Source organism: Myodes glareolus, chromosome 14, assembly GCF_982192425.1.
Source record: "Myodes glareolus chromosome 14, mMyoGla1.1, whole genome shotgun sequence".
Lineage (NCBI taxonomy): Eukaryota > Metazoa > Chordata > Mammalia > Rodentia > Cricetidae > Myodes > Myodes glareolus.
In genome coordinates, this window is record NC_142039.1 from 49,831,049 (window position 1) to 49,854,988 (window position 23,940).

At 41.2% G+C, this 23,940-nt stretch overlaps 1 protein-coding gene across 2 annotated transcripts in view; it reads right to left on the reverse strand.

The window, feature by feature from the left end:
* Mylk4 (myosin light chain kinase family member 4) overlaps window positions 1-23,940 on the reverse strand; it is a 78,041-nt gene that overhangs the window by 24,654 nt on the left and 29,447 nt on the right. For both annotated transcript variants that reach the window (XM_087896494.1, XM_087896493.1), the window contains exons 2-4: window positions 3,762-3,840; window positions 2,992-3,430; window positions 1,516-1,808 (exon numbers count right to left, since the gene is read on the reverse strand). In XM_087896494.1, the coding sequence (XP_087752620.1) occupies window positions 1,516-1,808; window positions 2,992-3,430; window positions 3,762-3,840 (811 nt within the window). The remainder of the gene's footprint in view (window positions 1-1,515; window positions 1,809-2,991; window positions 3,431-3,761; window positions 3,841-23,940) is intronic.

A 23,940-nucleotide genomic window follows, 5' to 3' on the forward strand; every position in this document is an offset into this window, starting at 1 on the left:
TTTGATCTCCAGCGTGACTTTGCTTTTAATGCTTTCAAGCCTGAAACCATTTTACATTTGACCCTGAGAGATTAATGGATTCATCTTTTTGGAAAATGCTCCTGTATAATTCATGTTTTAATTAAAGCAGAGAGGGAGAAATGGAGAAAGATGAAGTATTTTCTTGTGTCACTGAAATATTTGATACTGTATACTGCTTTCTAAAATGGCGTAGGCTTTATTTCACAGGCATTTAAAGCACAGAGATGAATTTTTCCTGGCTGAAGGGAAATAAAACCCCCAATGAAACCACATAAGTTATATGCTATAGCTATCCTGTTTCTCCCACTTTCCACCTTCCATCTGCTATATTTAAGTGATTGTCCACATCAGCATGAAGCCTAGCACGCGTAGCTGGTCAGTAATATTTCTGATGGGCTTCCTATTCCCATCATTGTTGCTGTGCATGACTTTGCTCTTCTCCAGTTCCTTATTAAAACAGCTAGTGCACACAGACAGCAAGGGTACAAAGGGGGGAACAGTTACGTTCTTTAGTCTATATATTTATTCATTTATTGTTTTTTGTTTTTTGAGACAATGCTCTCTGTGTAACCTTGGCTACCCTGGAACTGACTCTGTAGATCAGGCTGGCTCAAACTCAAATCTGCCTGCCTCTGCCTCCTGAGTGCTGGGATTAAAGGTGTAAACCACTTCCACTACCCTGTTCCTAAACAGCTCTGTTCTTTAAACTTGGTATTTATCCAATATATATTTCCTAATCACTTGGCTTGTTCTAGGTATACTATAGAATAGTAATATTAACTTTGTTTAATTAATTTAACATTCTTATATTCAGATAGCACAACTCTCTTGGAATCTAATTTGATATAAACATTCACTCTCATGCCATGAATATACTCTGAAATAAAATCAGGAGAGAACTGCTTCAGATTTTGTTCGGGCTGGGAAGACATCTCTATGGGTAAAAGTGCTATGTGTACAAGTCTAAAGACATCTGTTAGAATCCCAAAGAGCCATGTAAAAAGCCTACCACTGTGCCTGTAACCCTAAGTTGATGGCCACCAGCCTAGCTCCAGTCTCAAAGGAATATGGTGGAAATGATAGAGCAGGACACTTGGTGTCCTCCTCTGGCCTCCATAAATGTACAGGTGCACACCGAGCACACATGTTTACAGGCACACACACACACACACACACACACACACACACACACACACACACATATATATGCATTCACACACACCTTAGACACATAAATACATAGATGATAGATAGATAGATAGATAGATAGATAGATAGATAGATAGATAGATAGATAGATAGATAGAGTCAGACAGATGACAAACACAGACAGACAGACAGGCCTGTTTCTTTTGCCTGCACACAGAGTGTTCAAGTTAAACACACTAATATATAATAACAGAGCATATGTTTCTTTAGAACTTTTAGGATAGGGGAAATTCAGTTGGAATGCTTGCTGTGGATAGTTAGGAAACTTTAAAAAGCTTCTCCTACCGAGTGGGACCTCTGAGGCTTGCTCTCTTGGATGGATGCTCATTCCCTCCTGGGGTCTGTCATCGGGGCTCCAGGCTTGTCTGGCTTCCTCTGTCCTGACTGTGGGCTCCTCCCCCACTCTCACTGCATCTATTCTGCTCTTCTTCTTGTCCTCGCTGAGGAAACATTCCTCTGCCACTCTGCGCTTGCTGCTGCCGGCAGACTCTGTCTGTTCAGCATTCTGGAAAGTGGATCCTGATGCCGAATTTCCCAGGATTCCTGGTGTAGAAATGGCCTTTATATTACTGATGCACCTGGAAAATAAAACTCATTTGCAGCTCTCAATGTTTCAAGAAAAAAAAAATCCCAGATTTTCAAAACTTAATTAGGTTGGTATTTGGGGAAGGTGATGTGCTTTGTGACACAGAGGTGACCAGTTCAGCAGTTGAGGACACCAAATCTAAATAGATTGCCAGATACAGAGAATCTTCCAAGGACAACAAAAACCTTATGAAACACTGGTCATTATTGAAGTCCATCATGACAAGATTTGCTCAGAAAGACCAGCAGCTGCCAGAACATGTCAACTAAGCCATTTCTTCCACCAATAACGGTTCTTCTGTGGCCATCAATCTTTAGAGAGATCACTGCTCCTTTTCTATAATTTTTCTCTTCTATTGCTAGCTTTCATAAATGGCTACTTTTGGACTCACAGTGTTTCATATATAAAAATTATATTTCTTCAAGACTAATTTCAAATGCATTATATCAAAGCTAAGTAACAATTGTGCCTTAAACAAATACAATACTGAGAGCAGCTAATTATAATTAGAAACAAAAATTCCCGAATTTGTATAAGACACTTCTTAATTTTAATTTTAAGGAAAAAGCTTAATCAATTATCTATATCCTACAATACTAGGGAAGAAACAACCAGTGAATTGTTTCTATAATGGATTAGTTCAACTATTTCTGATTTGGGTTTTTAATTTACAACTCAACATAATCATCATTTAATTCTTAGCCTTAGAAAAGATATGCTTTTGACTGCTAAGCAGCAGAACTTTTTACTTGTTCTTTATAGGGTATTGATTACTGACGATATCAAAATTTGTGATCTTAGTGTTAGTGTAAGACTTAGAAACAATCAAATGGGGATCAGGGAGGAAGCACAGACTTAGCTTGAAAAAGTAGAGGGAAGCAGGGAAAGGAGGAAGGTAGAAAGGAATTAATTAAGAGGGGGAGGGAGGGGCAGAGGGAGAGTAGAAATAGGGAGGGAGGGAGACAGGGAGGAAATAACTAAAAATAATGGTAGAAAGAAAGAGGAAAAACAGAATAATAGGAAAATATAGCCATGAAAAATCAATATAAGAGAGGAGCGCATCTTAAACAGTGCCTTTAAAACCATCTTCATTTTTCCTTCAAAGTGACATCAAACACCACAGCACAAGGCCTGTGAGAGAGCCCAGCTGTGGACGTGGGATACTGGGACAGTACCTTTCAGAGGATGGACCACCATTCATCCCGTCCACGTGCTGATTCCCAGTTGAACGTTGGTCCAGCACTGTTTCACTTGCCGCTGTTGAAACTGTGTTCTCAGCTTCTGTTCCTCTGCTATCTTCCTTAGGAGGAAGCCCCTGCTTCCCTCCTTTGAAAAACGGACATCCACTTTTATCCTCAGTGTCTTGGTTGCCTCCCCGGAGGTTGCTTTCTTGTCTCTCCAGACTTGCTGTGCATGCGCCATCTTTTCCATCTGCATTCTCTCTTAGTTCCATGGAATTCCTTGAAACAAAATCCACCTTGTCTTGTCTTTTCTGATGACATATGACATAGCTCCTCTGGATTTCAGAGGAGTTGGTCTTCTCAGCATTTTTCTTGTTGAGTTCGGTAACCTTCTCTTTCTCGGAGGAGACTAGGTTTTTCTGGTCAGGTTTCTCTAAGAAGTCACAGGACACAAAACACTTTAATGAAGAATTCCCAGGACCATTTTAATTTTGGCTTCATTTAATGGCAGCTCTAGTCTGGCTTCTTTTTAACAGCAGATTTAAGTTTTCGAAAACAAAGCAGAATGAAACACGCCCCACTGACTGAAAACTGTGTGTCAAGCGTTTTTCTTATTTGTCACTGGTAAATCCAAAGCCAATCAGATAAAAACATATTAATAAAGCAGCATTCCTCCCCACAGGATTTAGGAATGTGTGCTTTCCTCCGAGTAAGAGTAACAGCAGAACTCTCTCCATAACCACTGAGTCTCCTAAGGATATTACCTGTGAGAGCTGATGATTTTCCACTGGTGACAATTGTCCTTTCATTCAGTGCAGGGTTGGACCACACGTTTTCCTCAGCCTGTGGGTGGAAAATCAAGTCATTCAGATTATCTACAGTGCACACACTGCTTGGCCTCAGCACTAGTGACGCAGGCTGTGCAGTTCTTCACGTAAAGTGCATCACTGCATGACAGGATGTCTAGTGTCACACACCTGGCCTCGCCCCACCAGTCCCAGGAGAACCCTGCCTTCCAGCTGTGACGACCACAAAAATGACTCCAGACATTCAAATTTTAATTTCTCAATTATTTTTCCAGTGCATGATACATTACTACTGACTATATTTTCCCTGCTATGCAAAATAAAAATCCCCACCCTATTCTTGTCTATCTGGAATGTTACTAATTAAAAATAATATTAATAAAGCAAAATGTCTCCAATGATTACTAAATTTTCTCAGAAGTAAGGGGAAACATTGTTCCAAGTTGATACTACTATATTATACAATTCAAACATGGGGAAATACACAAAAATTGGCAGTCATGTAAAGTGGAAAACAGTCAGAATCAGTGAAACTCTGTATACATAGCAGTATCAAATAAAATGAGCTCACTATTTTCAAACAAATTCTGTCCTGGTGCGTAGAAGGAAGCCCACCTTCAGGATCTCATTAAAGGCTATGGGTACTGTGTAAGCTGCCCTTGATCTCCATTTCAGTTGTTTGGATTTGGCTCACCTATCAATTGAACTCCAATCAGAGAACACGTGTGAATGAGTTTCCTAAACTACCTGGAGATGAAGGCCATGAGCTTCTTAACAACTGGCTTTTTCTTTCCTTAGAAGATACCTTTCTCCCAAGCAGTCACATGTTCTCACAGTCCTAGCTTCCCCAGACTAGAATAGCAAACCCTTCCACACACTGTGAAAGGTGAAGATTAGCCTAATCCACACAAATTCTGAGTTCAACAGTATGAATTGATGCGCTCATAGGAAGCCACAGAAGATCAGTCCTTCCACTCTTCAGAGCAGAACACAGTTTGCCCAAGGGGGTTTGCAAATATGAAATATCACATAGCACAGACTGTAGGGACGAAGACACATTGCAAATACACTTATAATTCAGAATTCTTTTTTCCAGATGGACACCTCACCACACAGAGGCACATTTAATACATCTGTAGAAAGCCAAGGTTGGAGATCGCAGCTATAGAAAGCCTCTCACTTTTTCGCACAAGTACAGAGGTAGTAATAAAAATTGTCCTTAAATTTCCTTAGGCAAGTCCAGTGGTGTAGTGGTATATTATTTGTATTTTGATAAATAATTCTTGCCTGAAGACAAGAGGCAAAGCTAAGCCACTAGAGGTCAGGCAGTGGCGGCACACACCTTTAATCCCAGAATTTGGGAGACAGAGGCAGATGGAACTTTGTGAGTTCAAGGCCACCCTGGGCTACACAAGATCAAAACAGAAACAAATCCAGGTCGTGGGGGCTCGCATCTTTAATCCCAGAACTAGAGGGAATATAAAATGAGAGGCTTAGGCTGCTTAGTTTTGTGGTTACCCAGCCTTGATAGAGGTAAGATTTCTCTAGTGACTTGGCTGCTTTGTTTGGTTTTTGGGTTGAACCCTAACTTCTGTCTATGGGTTTTTATTATTCATGCTACACAGTTGCTACTTCTGTCTGTGGGCCCAAAACTTGGCACTTATGCCAATACCCGTGTCCCTTGTAACACTTCAGCGAACTGTTATTGCCAGTCTGTTTCTTCTAGGTGTTGGGTTTGTGACGGTCATGGTGCTTAGACTAGAGACATCACATGGTAATAATGATGATGGTGATGACAATGAAGAAGATGATGATGGTAGTGTGGTCATGATAATGGAGATGCAAATGGGAAAGACAGTGATGGCTAACATGCGCTGAGCACAGCCGAGTCTACTAGAAACTCTTCGGTGCACTTTGCATGGTCAGCTCCCTTTGCGAGGAGCTGACTACCAACCTCATTTATAGAATGAAGTCGGGATTCTAATTCATTTCTCTATTTGATTTGCCCTCTAAGTGGCAGCATAATCTGTACTGTTTTTCTTGGTGTAGGAAGGGATTTTAGACAACCTGGAGAGTAATTCTGATTGGGATCTAACTGCAGAATAGGCACCATAAAATAAGAAGAGCAAGAGCAGGGGGCATACAATAAAAACATTAACAGAGAAAGGCAGATAAAAGACTAGAATTAACACGGAAGAGGGGAGAAAGAGATCATTCCATTCTAATTCTGAGAAATCTATATCAAGCTAGTCAAATAAGACGGTTAAGCAAATTGTGTTGATGGCATTTTATATGACTCTTGGTAATTTCTCTTCTGAAATGAGAAAGTCTGGGGTATCGGTAGGCACCAGGCTTTGGGATTTGTCCTGTGTGGCACAGACATTATAGTAGACCGAAGCGACCTGAGAATGATCAAACCTGGTGTGTGCTCATTTATTTCAACCCATCAGAATATGTAAAGGTTTGCTATAAAACTCTGTGGAACCAGTCAGGCCACAAGTATCCAGTGGCAAGTGTGAGCGTGAGATGCCCACACTCTTCAGGCAGAGCCTGGCCTGGCCGAGCGTAAGAACTGTCAGCGCTGAAGATACAGGAGCCAGTCACTAAGCAGGGCTGTTCTTCCTTGGTGTAATTATGCGACGCACATTTTACCGCTTAAATAATGCAAGGCCTCCATTCATCGCCACAGGCTATTTAGTTTCATTTCCCTATGTAATACTGACATCTAGAGGAGCTGAAGTGTCTCTGATGAACAGAAGTAGTGTTTCTCCTTTCCTTTCCCTGCCTAGCAACCCTGTGGGCCTTTATTCGGAAGCCTTTCCACTTTGTCTTTTGGGTCCTCGGGAGGAGTTTCTTAAACAGGACACTGGTCTATGGATGCATTTTACCTGTCGTCCAAAAATGACATTTGTTTCCTACGAATACAGAAGTCAGGATCAAAGCTGCTAAAGAAGGAATTCTTAAAACCATTCTCATCATCCTGCAAAGGGATGAATCAGGATTTTATGCTCCTATGCCGCATTCGCAGTTCTGATTGAGATGAACAAATGAATTCATTTCGTTCAGATTTGCCTATTCATTCATTTAGTAAATATGTATGTATTGGCGTATGGATACCTTTGCCAGTGCCTACCAATTTCTTTTATAACAATTCTTTATGAATTTGTATTTTATGTATTTTAAAATATATATTAACAAAATTGAGCAAACATAATTTTTCTGTTACTATAATAAATGTCGTTTCTAAAAAATAGGCACACACATCATCAATGTACATAATTGATAATATTTTAGAGTGGGCTAACCTTTTACTGTTAACTGTGTAAAAATTAAATAGTTCTCAGAGACCCAGTTTTCTAGGCCTGCTGGTTAGAGTTTTTCAACTAACTCAAACTAATCACCTGGAGGAAGGAACCTCTACTGAGGAACTTAAATGCCTTGAGGGCATTTTCTTGATTAAGGATTGATGTGGGAGTGTCCAGCCTACTGTGGGCAATACCACCCCTGGGCAGGCGGTCCTGGGTTGTATAAGAAAGGAGGCAGAGCGAGCCATTGAGAGCAAGACAGTATGCAGTGTTCTTCCACACACAGTTCCTGCCCTGGCTTCCCTTGAGGAGCCAGCGCAATCAGGAAGTGTAAGACAAAAACAAACACACACATACACACACACACACACACACAAACCAACAAGCAAACAAAAAACCCTTTCTTCCCCAAGTCACATTTTAGTTGTATTGTTTACAACAGTAACAGAAAGCAAGCTAGGACACCAGGCAACGCTATTTCAGTACTGTTCTGATTTTTCTTAATTTTCAGTTTTGGAGGGAAAACCTGTTCTAATTAGCTGGTTCAAGGATAAGTACATATTGAGAACTCTCGGTTCATTTCTTACAAAGTGAGTTTCTCTTTCTACAGTCTACTCTCTCCATGAGGTTGCGCGGATGCCTGCTTTCATTGCTCATCATATACTTTACACTCTTATTTGTGTAAAGTACACTCCAGTTTGACTTGCCAAAGGATCCGACCATGCACATTTGCGAGCACCTGCTGCCGGGGCATGAGTTCCTTTCTGTCCTGTATTTCAAACCCACTTCAGGGCCACATCCCAACTCTCCTGGAAGCAGTGAAATGACTGAATGGGAAATTAATTCATAAGTATAATTTTGCCTTCTCTCTCCTTCATACCCATTCAATAAAAATTATCCTTCAAAAATCAATTAAGAACTGGATTTAGCCTTAACAGTGACAGTAAAAGGGACACTTCCCTTGACTCCAACGATACTGTAGTCAGTGTTTGTGTCATCGGCCACCGTGTGACACATCTGTCCTCCAGCTGGTATGTGGAGCCTTCTCTCTATTTTTGGTTCTCTAGCACAAGAACAGAAGAATTTAGGGCTCAAAAAAAAAAAAAGAAAAAACCACTGAGGAAAGCAATGTGCAATGAAGGGAGGGAGCGCCAGAAAAAATGATTCTGCCAATGTGGGGGTATTCTGCCATTCAGATTCACTCAGGGAAGCAAGGTTTCCTGAGGACCATCTCTGACGTGTCCCTGCTACAAAGTCGCATATCCTTTGCTTCACATTCGAACAAAATGTTACACTATAATCACATCCCTGCATTTGGGGGTTATGGCTGCTTCAGAACAGTAAATTCATAACATCACACATGGAACATAACCAAAACTGCACACTGAATAGTGGCTTTGTATCTTGTTGCTATGGCAATGCCAAAGTGACTTTCTGGTCACTTTAACCTAATGTTTAATAGTATAAAAACAAAATTATAATAATTTAAAATGATTTTGTTAAATTTTAACTAGGTTCTTGATGAGAGAGATGAGAATAAAAATTCCTGATAAGAGTACAAAGAGAAAGATTTTTAGAAGAAATAGTAAAAGTATTTACATCTCCCTATTTGAACGTATAAGATTAATCATAACATCTTATGTCTGTTTGTTTAGTGTGAGTGTGGCGGCACAGCAGAGCGTGGAGTTTATTTTCTCCTTCCACCAGGTGGGTGCTGAAACTGAGTATGGATCCCCAGACTGGGCAGCAAGTACCTTTATCTGCTGTGCCATCTCACCAGGCTAATGAAGGATCAGTTTTAGAGATCGTTTGCAAATAGATCTATTTCTCTTCAACTGCAGATGCTCTCGAATTCCCTGTGCTCTAAACACAGAGAAAACACCCTGTGCCACTGGTCAGGAGTAATTCTCATGCAGCACAGCCTGTGCTGTGGGCTGTGGGCTGTGGGCACTGGCACGGCGTAAGCTAGGGCAGGGTCCCACCGACAGAATCCAGGAAGGAAAGGGTTGGCCTTGACCTTGAAATGGTGGGAGCGGCTCCTCCCCGAGCTGTGGGTGACGCCAAGCAGAATCAGTCACCTGCGTAAATAACCCTGCCCAGAAAATGAAAGCCTTCGGATATGTCCACAAATCTGGGAACAGTGCTCCATTCAGACCCGTGAAAACCGGACTTCAGGGGTCTGATGTTAAAGCTGCCAATTCAGGGAAGTCTAATTAGACCATCTGTCAAACGGAGATACATGAACATAGAAGGTGGACTGGGCTTCTTCTTCTAATTTTTAAAAGCAAACTGTTGTGTTTATTAGCCTTCCCCAGAAAAACAAAACAAAACAAAAATAAACAAACAAAAAAACAAAAAAAACCAACAGTAAAGCACAATGTTGTTCCAATCATGCTCTTTGGCTATTCCTGGTTGACAAGGGCCTTTTCTTTTCCTTCCTTCCTTCCTTCCTTCCTTCCTTCCTTCCTTCCTTCCTTCCTTCCTTCCTCCTCCCTTCCTTCTTTCCTTCCTTTCATTTGTTCTTTCTTTTTTAATTGAGTGTGGAACCTAGGACCTCACACGTGTTAAAGCAGATCCAAGGCCCACATAGATAGTATGTCTCAGTTTTGGAAGACCAGATTGAGGTTGACTACAGAAGACAGAGTGTGGGCCCCCAGGGTCTACCCCACCATTATTAGGGTACAGGCTATGGGTCACAGCTGTGAATGCTCCTTTCTATGCTGTTATACAGTCTATCTGTGTTCATTTTAGGGGGAAAAACAGTTTAAAACAGCAAATTATACATATTTCCTAATGTTTAGTCCCACCGTGAGCTCTGTTATGCATTATCTTGCTTTGCTTCATCTTACACCAGATGACTCAGCTGAACTAGGCTAAGATACCTTGTAAAAGATACTCCTTTTTTAAATTTTACTTATTTTTACTTAATTGCGTGAGTGTTTTGCCTGTGTGTGTGTGTGTGTGTGTGTGTGTGTGTGTGTGTGTGTACTACATGTGTGCCTAGAATCTGAGAAGGCCAGAAGAGCGTATTAGATCCTTTGGAAATGGAGTTATGTTGTAAGTCTCCTGTGTGTCCTGAGAGTCAAACCCAGATCTTCTGGAAGGGCAGTCAGTGCCCTTAACCACTGAGCCATTTCTTGGTTCCTCACATTTCTTTTTACTTCCCCTCCCCCAGATTGAATGCTGAACCCTCTGACTTTGCTGTTTTCCTCAGAGGACAACTTTCCCACACCTGCTGACCCAGCCTGCCACCCAACCTCCACATCTGCCTTCTTTCTCTCCAAATATTCTTGACTCTGAATGTCAGGTCCCTGGCTCCTGAAGCTGTGGATAAAAGCTGTAGTAGAGTAGGTGGGTCCTGGACCATGAGGTCCTCCTAGCCCCGCTCACAGCTGTGTGACTGCAGCAAATTGCAACCCTTGCAAGTCACCAGCTATGCTGATTTGGGCCAGTCTAGCCTTTGCTTTCCCTTTTGACTTGCCAAGTGCTGATTCCTCGATCCCTCAAAAGCTGCATGCATCTTTGGTCTCATTCAGGGCAGAGTGTCTACAAACCACTGCCTCTTTCTCATCCTTGACCAGGTACACAATATTAGGTGCAATCAGTCTGAAGCACTACCCTAGAGAATCCCAAATCCCCTTGCAAAAGTGACCTATGGAGTACCCAAGGAGAACTGTAAAATAAGAAAGTCAGTACCCCTAGCCACACCTCTGGTCTTTTGTCTGAAGTCCCTCTGCTTGCTGCTTGGTCACAACGTTTTAAAGCCAGGAAAAGACAAGATGATGAGGAGAAACATCATTTGACAAGGCATAGAATTGTAGATCTTTATATAAAAGTAAATCTGAACACCATAAGCCATGGAATCCTCAGGATCCTGTGGCAGGATAACACTTGAACGTGCTGTAAACAGTAGTGTCACTTCTAAAGACTTGTGAACACGAGTCGGCGAATGATAAACTAAATTCACATGGAGTCATTGTTCCTGGACAGCCATCTGGTTACACTGATTCTTACATGTAAAATTCTTCTTATACTACACACGACTAAATCTTGGAAGATTTGTACATGAAGTTTATGGTGTTTTTTCATCACCCAATAAACCTTTTGATTTCTTCTACTGTGGACAGTTTTAAGAGTATTCATTTCACTTAGTGTTCCTTGGTATGCGTTTTATTTTAGACTCATTTTTAATCCCTTCCTCTCCTGTCTCCTGCCTCAGGATGGAGGGAGGGAGGGAAAGGAGAGAGGAAAGGAAGGAAGGAAGGAAAGAAGGAAGGAAGGAAAAAAGGCAGACAAGCAAGCAAAATCTCAGTCCCTCCCTCTCTATCTAGAATCTGCATTTAAACCAGTAATCAGACAATTTCTATGCATAGTAAAATTTGAAAATATAGAACCAGAAAATGCAGACAATGGACTTGTTTGAAAATTACACAAATATTTGTGATCGCTTCATGGATCTACTTAATGCTGCATCCATTAACTCCCTCACCAGCTAAGCTCTTACCTATGTGAACAATGCCAGTGGGGAAGGGACAGTGACGAGACTGGGCTGGTCTTCCTGTTTGCTGGCCTCAAAGAGAGTCACTTTTGAGAGCCCAACACTGGGAATAACTTCAATAAGGTTCTCAGAGTGTCCAGACGACCAGAACTCCCAGAAGGAGCTGGGGAAAGACAATACACGGTGGATGTATCATGCCTAGAACTTTCTACTAATTTCTGGAGTCTCCAGAATGGTCAGACTTGAAAAGTAAAATTAAGACTGGTACAACCATGCAAGAGTGAGTTCCAAAGAACTAGGAATACAGCGGCAGGGAGTCTGAAGGAGACTGACCCCAGGATCTCTGCTGACATTAAAACCCACAGATGCTCAAGCTTCTTGCGTAGAACAGTATAGCACTTACGTGGAACTGGTACATATTCTACATGCTTCCAATACCATGGTGTAGAACTTACATGGAAATGGCACATGTTACACATGCCTCCAATTCCCTATAGCTTCCTAATGATGCTTACTTATGTAATGCTATGTGAATGGTTGCTAGACTCCACCACTTAGAAAATAATGACGTCTGCACATGTTCAAAGCTGATGTTTCCCCCCAAAATACTCAGTGGGTTGAAATTACAAGTGCAGGAACCGTTGTATGTAGAAATCAAGTCTGTGTGTCCTGGTTGGCACACCCAGTGCAAAGAATACAGTTATGACGAAGACAAATGCTTTAACTTGGTTTCTCTTTTAAAGGGTGACTATTAACATAAAGGGATAAAAAGTAATTTTATTTCACCCCATTCCTATGGGGAGACAATGATCAAAGGTTAATTTCAATTCTGCCAGACAAGTTGGTGTTAGTAAACCGTTTCATTGGATGGTGACAAGAATTAACTTTGTATTGCATATTTCAAAATTGAAAAGAATAGCTTTTTAAGATCCCCTCTACATACACACAAGAAAAGGTAAGTTGGTGAAACACTAATGGATATGTTAATTAGCTTTAATTGAATCTTCCTATGGTATAGATGCACAGATCAAATATTAATTTGTGTCTCATGAAAATACATGACTATTATGTCAATTGACTTTATTAAAATCTATACAAATTTCAAATTACACAAAACATATACCTCTTAATAGTTTATATTTCTCTATTTCTGTTTTGTAAGGTTTTTATTTATTTGTTGATTGTTACATCAGTTTCAATTTCGAGACAAAGTCTTCTTGTATGACCCAGGTTGACCTTGAACTCAGGATTATCCGAACTCTGCTTCCCAAGTGCTGGAATTACACTCCACCATGCCTAGCTATGGTTGGTATGTTTGAATCCTCAATTATTAATAAACATAAATACCTTACTACATGCTTCATCTTCTCATCACATTGATTTTTGTTTTGTTGGGGACATCGGAGAAATATTCAGCTGGTGCCCTGGTACCTCACTGATTCTAAGCACAGAAATACCTCTACAGTGCTTGCTAAACAGGGGATGTCCTAAGATTTCCAGGAGACCTTCTCTCTCTCTTCCTGTGAGGACCATCATATAACCAATAACCAGAGGGTCAGTGTAGTTATGTTCAGGGCTCCCAAACTGTGCTGTGTTCTGACAGGTGAGTTCTGACCAGGAAAGTACAATAGAAGTTGAAATAGCCTGGCCATAAAAATAGGCTGCTGGCTATGTGATTTTTCAATGAAAAGCAGGCAATTCTTACTATCTCTGTGCTATTTCTGTAAGCTGACTGGCAAGGGGGAAGTGAAAGGGTGAACATCAGAAGTGTAAAGGATAGTAGGTGAAATAGAGGGTACCACCAATGCATTTTTTCAATCTACAGCTTGAGGCAATGGTCCTAAAATTTATAACTCTCCTTCCTTCTGATATTTTTCATCTGGCTTAGAGCCCAAGGACATCTCTCACAAGTTTGCCAGTGATTCTGATGCAAGCGATGCAGAAACCACACTTTGAAAAAAGCACGCAGAGTTCCCATGCATTGTTCACGCCCTGACTTGGCAAAGTGTTCCTTTATGAACTCTTTCTCAGAAATGCTTGTCTTACATCCTGGTTCTCTACCTTGGTTGGCCATGAATCTCACACATGTGTAACATCAGACCATGTTGAAAGTATTTGTTTACATGTTTGACCCTGCCTGGGCATCTCAGGATCTCTAACATCTAACTTCCTGTCCAGCAGGTGACAGACAAGCACTGATAGACTGCTTCATTCATTGGTAAGCTAGGAGACGAGTCCCAGGCAGTGACTGAGCATACTGAATACCTGTATAAAATGTTCCTTGAGACCATGCAATAGGATACATGTTACTATTCTCTTTCAGCAGCAGACTCTAAAATCCAGCTCCCAGAATCCTCTAGTGCCCAAAAGTACTTTCACGTAGGGAAAGTTGCCAATCTGTACTTCTATTAAAGACTAGAGTCTTATTGGAACTTTATAGGACTGCAAATGTTTGTGTCGCCACTAACATCTGGAACTCTATTTCTAGTGTGGTTTTGTAAAGTAATATACTATTTGATCACCTTCTCAACAAATGCCCTATTCCTAATGAAAATCAGAACACACACTACAAATGTTCTTTTGTTTAATGTGCACGGTTAAGATCTGTTCTTCACATTTCTGCACTGGCCGTAACTTATTCAACATGTAACTTCTTTAACACATTAGCACAGAGAGACGCTTCATGGATACTTCTGATGAGAAAGGAGAAGAGGTTTGAGTTAGGCACCGTCCCTGCCACTGTTCACTTGATTATAATTATGGAATCTAATTTTTCCAGAAGGCAAGAGCAGGCAGCAGCTATTTCCTTTGACATATTTGATGGAACTTCTACTCTTGACACTGAATCAGGTGTGAAATAGATGCCTTTCTTTATTATGTTACTATTCAAGTCCTTCACATCTGGGCAAGGGCACACTAAGCCTATTGTCCCAGCTGTATATGAGGATGAGGCAGCCTTTTGCCCAGCAGTTCAGGACTAGCCTAGCCTAGACAACATAATAAGACCTACCTGGGGTGGGGGGTGGTCATTGCAATATTTTTGATGTCGGTTAAGTAGGTAGTATGATTATACATCACATGTGTTATCTACTGTCCCTTCAGCTTTATACAAACCACAGAATGGCAGGGAAACTAGAGGAAAACCTGACACCATCAATGGCCAGCCCCTGAAGCTTCTGAAGCAAGAAATCACTTCTCGGGTGCTTTGCCAAGTATCCTGACTCCTGGAACCTGCCCTCCATTGTGAAGATGGCTTCCCAGTGGACTCAGTCAACAAAGTTCCCCAGGTGTCTCTACTTGAGACTCTAAGGGTGAATGAAGTCCACGAACCCAACATTCCATTTGTTGTAAATCCTAGCGTTTACACACGGGCGGAGGGGGTGTACTTGAGATCTAATTTAGCAATGCCTGTGGTGTCTAAGAAAATTCTTGGACTCAGCCTTAGCCTGGGCAGCGCTTAAAAACTCTGAGGGCTACCTTCCCTCCCTGGCAGTGGAAGTCTCCACACAGAGTTCTCCAGAGCAGAAAGGATGTATCGGGCAGGGTATGTGCTCAGAGGCAGCAAATGGATGCAGATTTGCTCCTTCTTCCCCTACACTGGGAGCAGCAGTAAATAAAAGCTTACAATGAGGTGACAGCCGGCCTCTGCAGCACGCCGCAATCACAGACGGAAAGTTCAATTACGGGTATTCCAAGAGCAGAAGTGAAGTCTGTTTCCAGTTAGAAGTCTCGGATAAAGCCCTGCCCCATCTGTGTTTACTACATGCAGCTGCGCCTTCCCAACTGCTTCGTGAACTTCCCTTCCCTGTGAGCACTGCCCTACAGAAGCACGAAAACACAGTCACCTAAAGCAGCACATGTCCTGAGCAGACCCTGTCCATAAGCGTGGACCGTATGCGTGTGCTCTCTTCCAATTACGGAAGTCTTTTATGCGCCACAATCACTCCCTGAGATAGTTCGGCAAATTGCAGAAAGGAAATCTGAAGTGTGAAATGAGAACCTTCTTTAAAACATACAAGTAACATTCCCCAGCTATTCTGATTCTATGCCCTTACTTTGTGTATTAAAATGTAAATGGTAGTCTCAATATACTTGCATTACACATATAATGAGATTGGTTCAACTTGCCACTTCACACTCACTAATAAAAATTTTCATTCTGATTTGATTCAGCTCCGCACTGACACACTTCTCAAGGTGAGCTCATTATTGGTGGCACAGATGTGCACAAATACGCAACTCACTGTGGCAACACCCATCACAGCTGGACACGCCAAGTGCTTTCTGTGCGCGTGCTATGCTGTTGCTCGTTTTTCATTCACGTCCACAAAATTAACGGTACTGCCATGAAGTTCTCTCTAACAGACTAGCAATCTGGTGTGGAAATGAGCAGGCTCAGGCTCCAGGAACTGCTGTAAACATGTTGAGAGCATTTTATGAATTCTACCTTTAGTTTATATCACTTGAAAATTTTTCTCTACTAAAATTATTATGACAATAAATGTCCAAGTCAAATTAGTATTCTAAAAACAGGGATTCCAGCTGCCAAAACAGTAACAAACAAACAAACAGAAAACAAAGAACAGCCTTCAATTCGAAATTCTAAAATCTGTGTTTTTTTCAAGTGATTAAATAACTAAACTTGATTTATTCACAAAATGGGTATTTCTTTTTTATTTATTAAAAAGAAATTTAATTAATTAATTAATTGCATTCTATTTAAATGCATTATGTTTTTAAAGTATTACTTCTATTAGTACCAATCCAACCAAATTTATTTTCATAGAGTGCACATAACCTTTTCCTTCTAAAAGACCCAATGTACTAACATCTAGAAATAGGAATTTTGATAGCAATAATTGCAACTTCATATTGAGACATACTTTCTCTAAATCAGGTTCCATTTGAATAACAAGTAATGTTAAAGAAAGTTCCCCTGTTAAATTCATGAAAATAATCAAACACTAGCTCAAAGTAAAAAATTGGGAAATCTGGCAGTGTGTCTACAAACATATTTGTATTTAGAAATAGTAAAAAGATGGTTGGACCAGCCAGGTGACTCTGTGTTAAAGACTTGTCGTGTAAGCCCAAGGACATGACTTCAATGCCCCAAACCCATAGAGGAAGGAGAGAATGAACTCCTGAGAGTTGTCCTCTGACAGAGACACACTAACACACACGTTTATATACACACACTCACATATACTCTCTCACTCGTATGTAATAAAGTAAATTTATGAGTTCTCATGAGTAATATTCCTTAATGAAACCCCCACTTTTCAAACTTGCCCTTTGAGCATCACACGTGGTTTCACTCTCCTGCAACGGTTTTGTGGGTGGCTTTTCAGAGTACACAAGAGTTGACCTTTGCTTATCAGAGTTTAACTTTGCAGGTTTGCCCCACAGTACTGTCTTCTTTGTCATCATGGCTGTGTGAGGTGGAAGAAAAGAATCACCTGTTAACAAAACAGGAGGGATTATACAGCACCAGAAAATGTATATTTACTTTGACGCAAGCCCTGCTAATACCCAGCGCTTGAGGAGCCTGGCAGCTCACGGCTGCTGAGAAGGGCTGCTGCTCTGCTTAGCCCAGACTCTGCATCCCAGCTCACTTCATCTCCTAGCTTGTTACTTTGCACACCACCTTATCACAAGTTCTGGCTCCCATAGAGGAGAAACACACTTCCACGTGGAATTTTTATATTATAGGAAGAGCTGAGCTCATCTTCTGGGACATATACATTACCCTGCATGGCTTGAATCCTTGAAATCATAGGGTTTCTTTTTTAATGAGCAACTTGGATATGGAAACTTTTAAAACAATATCTAGAAAGTTTAGCCTCGAGTTACAAGCTGTGCGGCTATTAAAGTTGAGGTTGTGTCGTTCTCTTAGGAGATGCTTGAAATTGTTCACCAAGACTGCTGTGGCCTCTCTTTCATGGGATGTCCATCACTGTCTTTTGTGACACCTCTCTATACTGGCCATTATATCATCCCGACAGTTGTCTACTAATTTTCTTGGCATCTATGAAGATAGAGCACACTTATTCTCACTCCTCATGGGAAACTCACCCAACCTTCAACTCTACACCAACCACTTCAAAATGCATCTTTATTCCTATAAAACAACAATACTTACTAAATCTTAACATCTAATTATACTGTAAAGTGTGTGTTTGCATATGTGAGAGAGAGAGAGAGAGAGAGAGAGAGAGAGAAGAGAGGGAGGGAGGGAGGGAGGGAGAGAGAGAGAGAGAGAGAGAGAGAGAGAGAGAGATGTACATGTGAGTGTTCACATCTGTATGTATGTGGAGGCCAGGGGATGTTGAACGTTCTGTTCTTGTCACCTTATTCCTTTGAGACAGGGTCTTTCAATGACCTTGAAGCTAAGCTGTCAGCCAGAAGATTCAGTAATGTTCTGTTCTCCACCTTGGACAATGCTGGGTTAAAAGCTCATGTGTGGCCACACTCAGTTTTCCACACGAGTGCTGGGGATTTGAACTCAGAGGCTCACACTAGCCAGAAAGTGCTCTTACCTACGGAGTCATATTCCCAGAGCCAAGGACTTTGAACTCTACGTATCGGGAAAAGGAAACGTCATCTTACATTAACATCTCATACTCTGTCTAAATTAGTTTGTTGTTGTAATTTGGATATGGAATGTTCTTTGAAGGCCTTGTCTTCACAGACTTCAACTTGGCACTGTTGGTAGGTAGCTTTAAGAGCTGAGGGTTAGCGAAAGGTCACAGGTCACTGGGAGTATATCCTCAAGGGATTGTGGGATGTCAGCCTTTTCCTCTATCTCTCTGTTTCCAGACTGATTAAGATGAACTTCATTCTACTACAGACCCCTCCCATAATACATTGCACACTTACCCTCCCCACATAGTCCCCAAAGCAATGGAACTGCCTGATCATAGATTAAAACACCAAAAACTATGAGCTGAAGTCAGTCCATTTTCATCTGTGACTTATTTGTGGAACTATAGAGTTTGGAGCAAGACAGAAACTGATCTGTGAAGACGTTTCACCTAAGATTCCAAGATCAGGACTGCAGAAATGTCTCAGTCAATAAGATGCCTGACATGCAAGCATTAGGATTTGAGACCAGATTTCCAGCTTTCATGTCAACACTGGAAATAGTAACATATATCTGTGACGTCAGTGCTGGTGGGAACAGAGACAAGCAGATTCTTGGGGCACAGTGGCCACACACACACACACACACACACACACACGCATACATGCATGCACACAGACACGCACACACTCCAAGGTCACTGTACAAAAATGTTAGGCACAAAAATGGCATCAATGCAAGATACAAGCAGAGGACATGGCTAAGAATCTGGTAAAACTGCTCCCAACACCCATTTTAAGTATTGTCCATTTTTCTTCAGCAAGTGATGTGATTTTAATGTTGAGTCAAGGTTGAGAACAATTGTCCTAGGGTTACCTTGATAAATGCCATCACTTTAAATTCACAGCTTTGGCTTTGACTTCAGAAGGCAGTGACTTTCGTAGTCCTAGAGACCTCTCTGAATTTGGGTAACAAGGAATTGATTCACCAAATAATAACAGTGTACATTGAGAGACACTGGCATTGGCCAACAAAGGAACAAAGTACTGTCCTCATTCTCTGGCAACCAATGAATATATATATATATATATATATATATATATATATATATATATGTGTGTGTGTGTGTGTGTGTGTGTGTGTGTATTATATATGTGCGTATATATATATATATATATATATATAATTTCAAGAAGAAAAAAGTGTTGGCAAGTTGACTTAGCTAGTAAAGGCTCTTCTCAATAATGGGTTCATTCCTAGAGACCTACATGATTGAAGATGAGAACCCACTCCTGTAGGATAGCATTTGACTTCCATGAGCATATGGTAGCACAATCCCTCCTGCCCCCAACACCTGCACACAATAAATGTAAAACATGAGATAATTTCACTAAAATAGTTAGCTAAATCAGCCCTAAGGTACTCCCATTTCTGATAACCAAGATGAAGTCTCATTGGATGGATACATTAAAAGTAGAGTCTTTAAAACTGACAAACTTTTAAAGCACATATTTCCTCAGCTACACTTTCTCTATCTACACCACACTTTTCTCGTCTACAAGTTTTCAGGAACTGGGCACACTTTCAGTTTGAAGTGAGACACCAGTCTAGCAGGTGCTTGCGACTCTGTTGTTGGGAGCTCTCAGGTTGTGCGGCTCCTTAGATTAGAAGCCTTGCTCTAACTCTCTTTAAACCTGGTGTTGAAAAGGTTGGCAAGGGTTAAGGAAGCAGACTGATGTTAGCGTATCCTAAGGGTCTGAAGTGCTGGTTCAGTGGTTAAGAGCACTTGCTGTTCTTGCAAAAGGCCGGGTTTGATTCCCAGCAACCACACGACTGCTCACAAATGTTGGTTCTCCAGTTTCAGGGTATCTGATGCCCTCTTCCAAGGGCACCAGGCCCACATTTGGTGCACAGACATATATTGTATATATGCAGGCAAAGCATACATACAATAAAAGTAATAATTAAAAAATATTATCTTATCATAAACAATATTTTATTATGTCCAAGACATAACTCTCCCCTTTCCCGTTGTATTAATGTTTTGGATGTGTTATTAACCCCTAACTTAATGACCAGCTGCTTCCATTTCCTGCTGCCATTTCCTAGCAAAATGTCTTATTCAATTCTCTTGCTTTTGGCTCAGTAAGGATGAAATGAAATGGGGGACAAGAGTATCTTAATTTTCCAAAGTACCTGTGCATTACTTTGACACAGAAGAACAGTTGTCTGGGTGGCTGGCCTGAGCTTTACTGCAGAGAGTTAGCCCTGTGGGATATAGACAGCTGCACATAAAGGACCTCTACTAGGCAGTACTAGCCGAGAAGCGGGGAGGTGCAAGGATGCTATGGAAGGTCATTTGAAACACACATTCAATTATCTATTAACTGAAAAGAACTTTTAAGAAAGGTGAAGTTGGGTATCCTTTTTTAAGGCAAAGTTTAAGGTATGTAACTTGAAAGCAGGTTCTGAGAATTTCATTCCAAACCGCAACAAGCAACGATAGATGTTTTCAGAATAACTAAAACTCTTTCTTCCAGTCATGGTGTCTAGTATGGCACTGTGGCACTTAGGCTAATAGTTGTAACATGAAACACAAGTTATGCTTTGTGCAAGCAGATATATATATCAGAAGACAGACTAGAGTGGGTCATGTGAAGGAGCTTTATCTTATCTTTTCTTTAAAATGCAGAAGAAAGAGACTATTGTTAGCTGATTTATTTAAAGAAGCCATCATCATGTCTCCACCAGTGTTCCAGTAAGTCAACACCTTGCTCTTTGGTGCCCCATAACAGCAGCTTCATCATGCTTTGGGGCTCATGTTCAGCAGAGGCCACCTGAGTTGATGGGTGACCTCTGCAGAGAGTAGCTAGAAATCTAAGCCTTTAGATTTTTTCCCTTTTTCACAAACTTCACAACACTTCACAAACTACATGCACAAGCATCCGTGTATCCTCTATGATAAACAGCAAGTTAGCAAATTTTAGGAACTAGATTGCCTATGGAAAATCCCACCCAGGTCTGTGTGCCAACCTCAGATCACTTCAATCCAAGCTGAAAGACAATAGTAATTCAAAGGACATTGCAGGTCATACAATCAGTGTGTGGTCAGTGTGTTCTCTGACTACGACAGCAATAGCGAATTCATTAGTCTAGCCATCGTGGTTCAAGAAAGTGATTTGTATATCATCACAGTTGTGTCGTGTGCAATGGTTTCTAAACTTAAAACAGGGATCTTAAAGAGAGCACATTTAATAAAATGCTTGTTAGAGAATGTGACCCTGAGTTACGTCTTTTGAACCTAGCATTGAGAGACAGGGCGGGAGTACTGGCGACAAACTTGCTCAGGAGGAAAAATGTTCGCGGCAGAGCCTGACAACCTGAGTTTGTCTGAAATCCCCACAGAAAAGGAGCGAACAAATTAGTGGTATATTATTTGTATTTTGATAAATAAATCTTGCCTGAAGACCAGAGGCAAAGACTAACGTCACTAGATGTCAGGCAATGGTGACACATAGCTTTAATCTCAGGATTTGAGAGACAGAGGCAGATGGATCTTTGTGAGTTCAAGGCCACCCTGAGCTATATGAGATCAATGCAAAAACAATTCAGGTGATGGTGCCTCACCTTTAATCCAAGTATGAGGGAGTCATGACTTTAATCCCAGCACCAGCGGGAATTAAAATGAGAGGGGAGAGGTTAACTGCTTAGTCTGCGGTTGCCCAGCCTTGGTAGAGTAAAATTTCTCTGGTAGCTTGACTGCTTTGCTTTTCTGGGTTTCAGGCAAGATTTATTTGTCAAAATACAAATAATATACCACTACAAACAAATTCCTACAAGTTGTACACTGTTGACATGAAATAAATTCTTCATTAAAATAAAGAATTAAAATTCTTTTAGGAAGTTGAGTATAGTGGTGTGCAATTGAAATCCCAGTGCTGGAGAAGCAGAGAAAGAAGTAGGTCCTTGGGGCCTACTGGTCAGGCAGCCTAGCTTCATCAGCAGGCTCCAGGTCAATGAGAATAAGATGGATGACTCCTGAGGAACAATGTTCAGGATTGACCTCTGTCATTTTCATACATGTTTATATACATTAGCACATACAAATTCACACACACACACACACACACACACCGCAAAATAAATAAATTTAAGACAAACAGAAGAGACAAACATTAATGGTTTGCAGGGGGATTTGGTGGCTAAGAAAATTCCTTGAGATATGCCCGTCCTCACCAAACTGAACTTCATTGAACTTCAAAACAGTAAGGCATAGGTGAACCTCTCTGTATCACTCAAAAGAGTAACTTGCTCCAAGCCCAGAAAAGTTCTGAAGATGGGAAGCTACCAAAAGCCATCAAGTGTTCACTCTATGGGATCATCTCTGTCAAAATGAATTACTGACTTAGAGCTGGATGCCAAATACTGTGATCTGAAAAACCATTGTCCAAAGATCTGTGTATAAGAAGTTTGGACACCAGCCGATCACGCTGGGAGATGGGGAAACCTTTAGGAGGTAGAGCCTAGTGGGAGGAAGTTAGGTCATTGTGGTTGTGCCCTTGAAACAGATAATGGGACCTGAGCATCCTTTCTCTTTTTCCTTTCTGGTCACCATTAGATGAACAAACTTCTTTACCACTTTCTTCCCACCATGATGGCCTGCCTTGCCATAGGCCTAAAAGCAATGGAGTCAAGCAACCATGGACTAAAACCTCTGAAGTCAGGAACCAAAATAAACTTTTCCTCCTAATACACTAATATCTCAAGTACTTCATCACAGTATTCAAAAGCTGAATAACATAGAGGCTGTGATCCTGTGTCTTCTGACCAACCATGTGTCTTTGAGGCAGGCACAAACAACATCTGCCTCTGTCCGCCACATTTTCCATAAAATTGTGAGACTAACGCACGGTGGAAGAAGTGAAAGTTTTGAAAAAGAGAAATAAGGAAGTGTTTTAATTCACTTTGGTCTTCCCCTTGACCGGAAGGTTCAAGGTCTTCACAAACAACAGCGCACTGATGCTCTGTCTACTGTTAAAACAGAAGGTTCTCCATGTGTGGATCTCAGTGTTGAGTCTTTGCCACCTCTGCAGAAATTGGACTAGCGTCTATGTTTGACCCTTACACGAGGAAAGACACTGTCCTTTTTACATAACGGCCACAGAAAGCTGCCCCTAGTAATGTGTTAGGCAGCACATTCCCCACCCACAGAATCAGGACAAGCACATTCCCCACCCACGGAGTCAGGACAGGGTTTCACAGCCCAGGCTCTCCTGGGAGGTCAGTGAGGAACAGCAAAGGCTGGTGGCGGCGCAGCCAGTTCCTGTTAAAGGTCACACCTCTCTTTTGGCCTAAGCATAGGCTGTCAAATGTGCCCTGGGTTGCCATTTGGTGGAGGAATCTGGCTTTTAAAATTTTCCTCTTCAAATAATAAGTCGTGGTGACTCCCATTCAAAGTCAGGGTGAAGAAGTATTTTTTCCTTGTGTGAAAAATAGTATATACCCAACCATAATGAGGTGCATTCTACAACAATGGCTACTGTCAAAAATGGGGCATTGGTAAGGAGGTAGAAAAATTGGAAATTTTGTGTGGTATTGACAGAAATGTAAAATGGTACCATGCTGTGATAAGGTATGTGGAAGTCCCTCAAAATAGGAAACATGGCACCTCCATGTGATCTAGCAATTGCACTTCTAGGTCTTTACACACAAAAATGGAAAGCAGCGTGTCTCAGAGTTTCTACTGTGGTGACA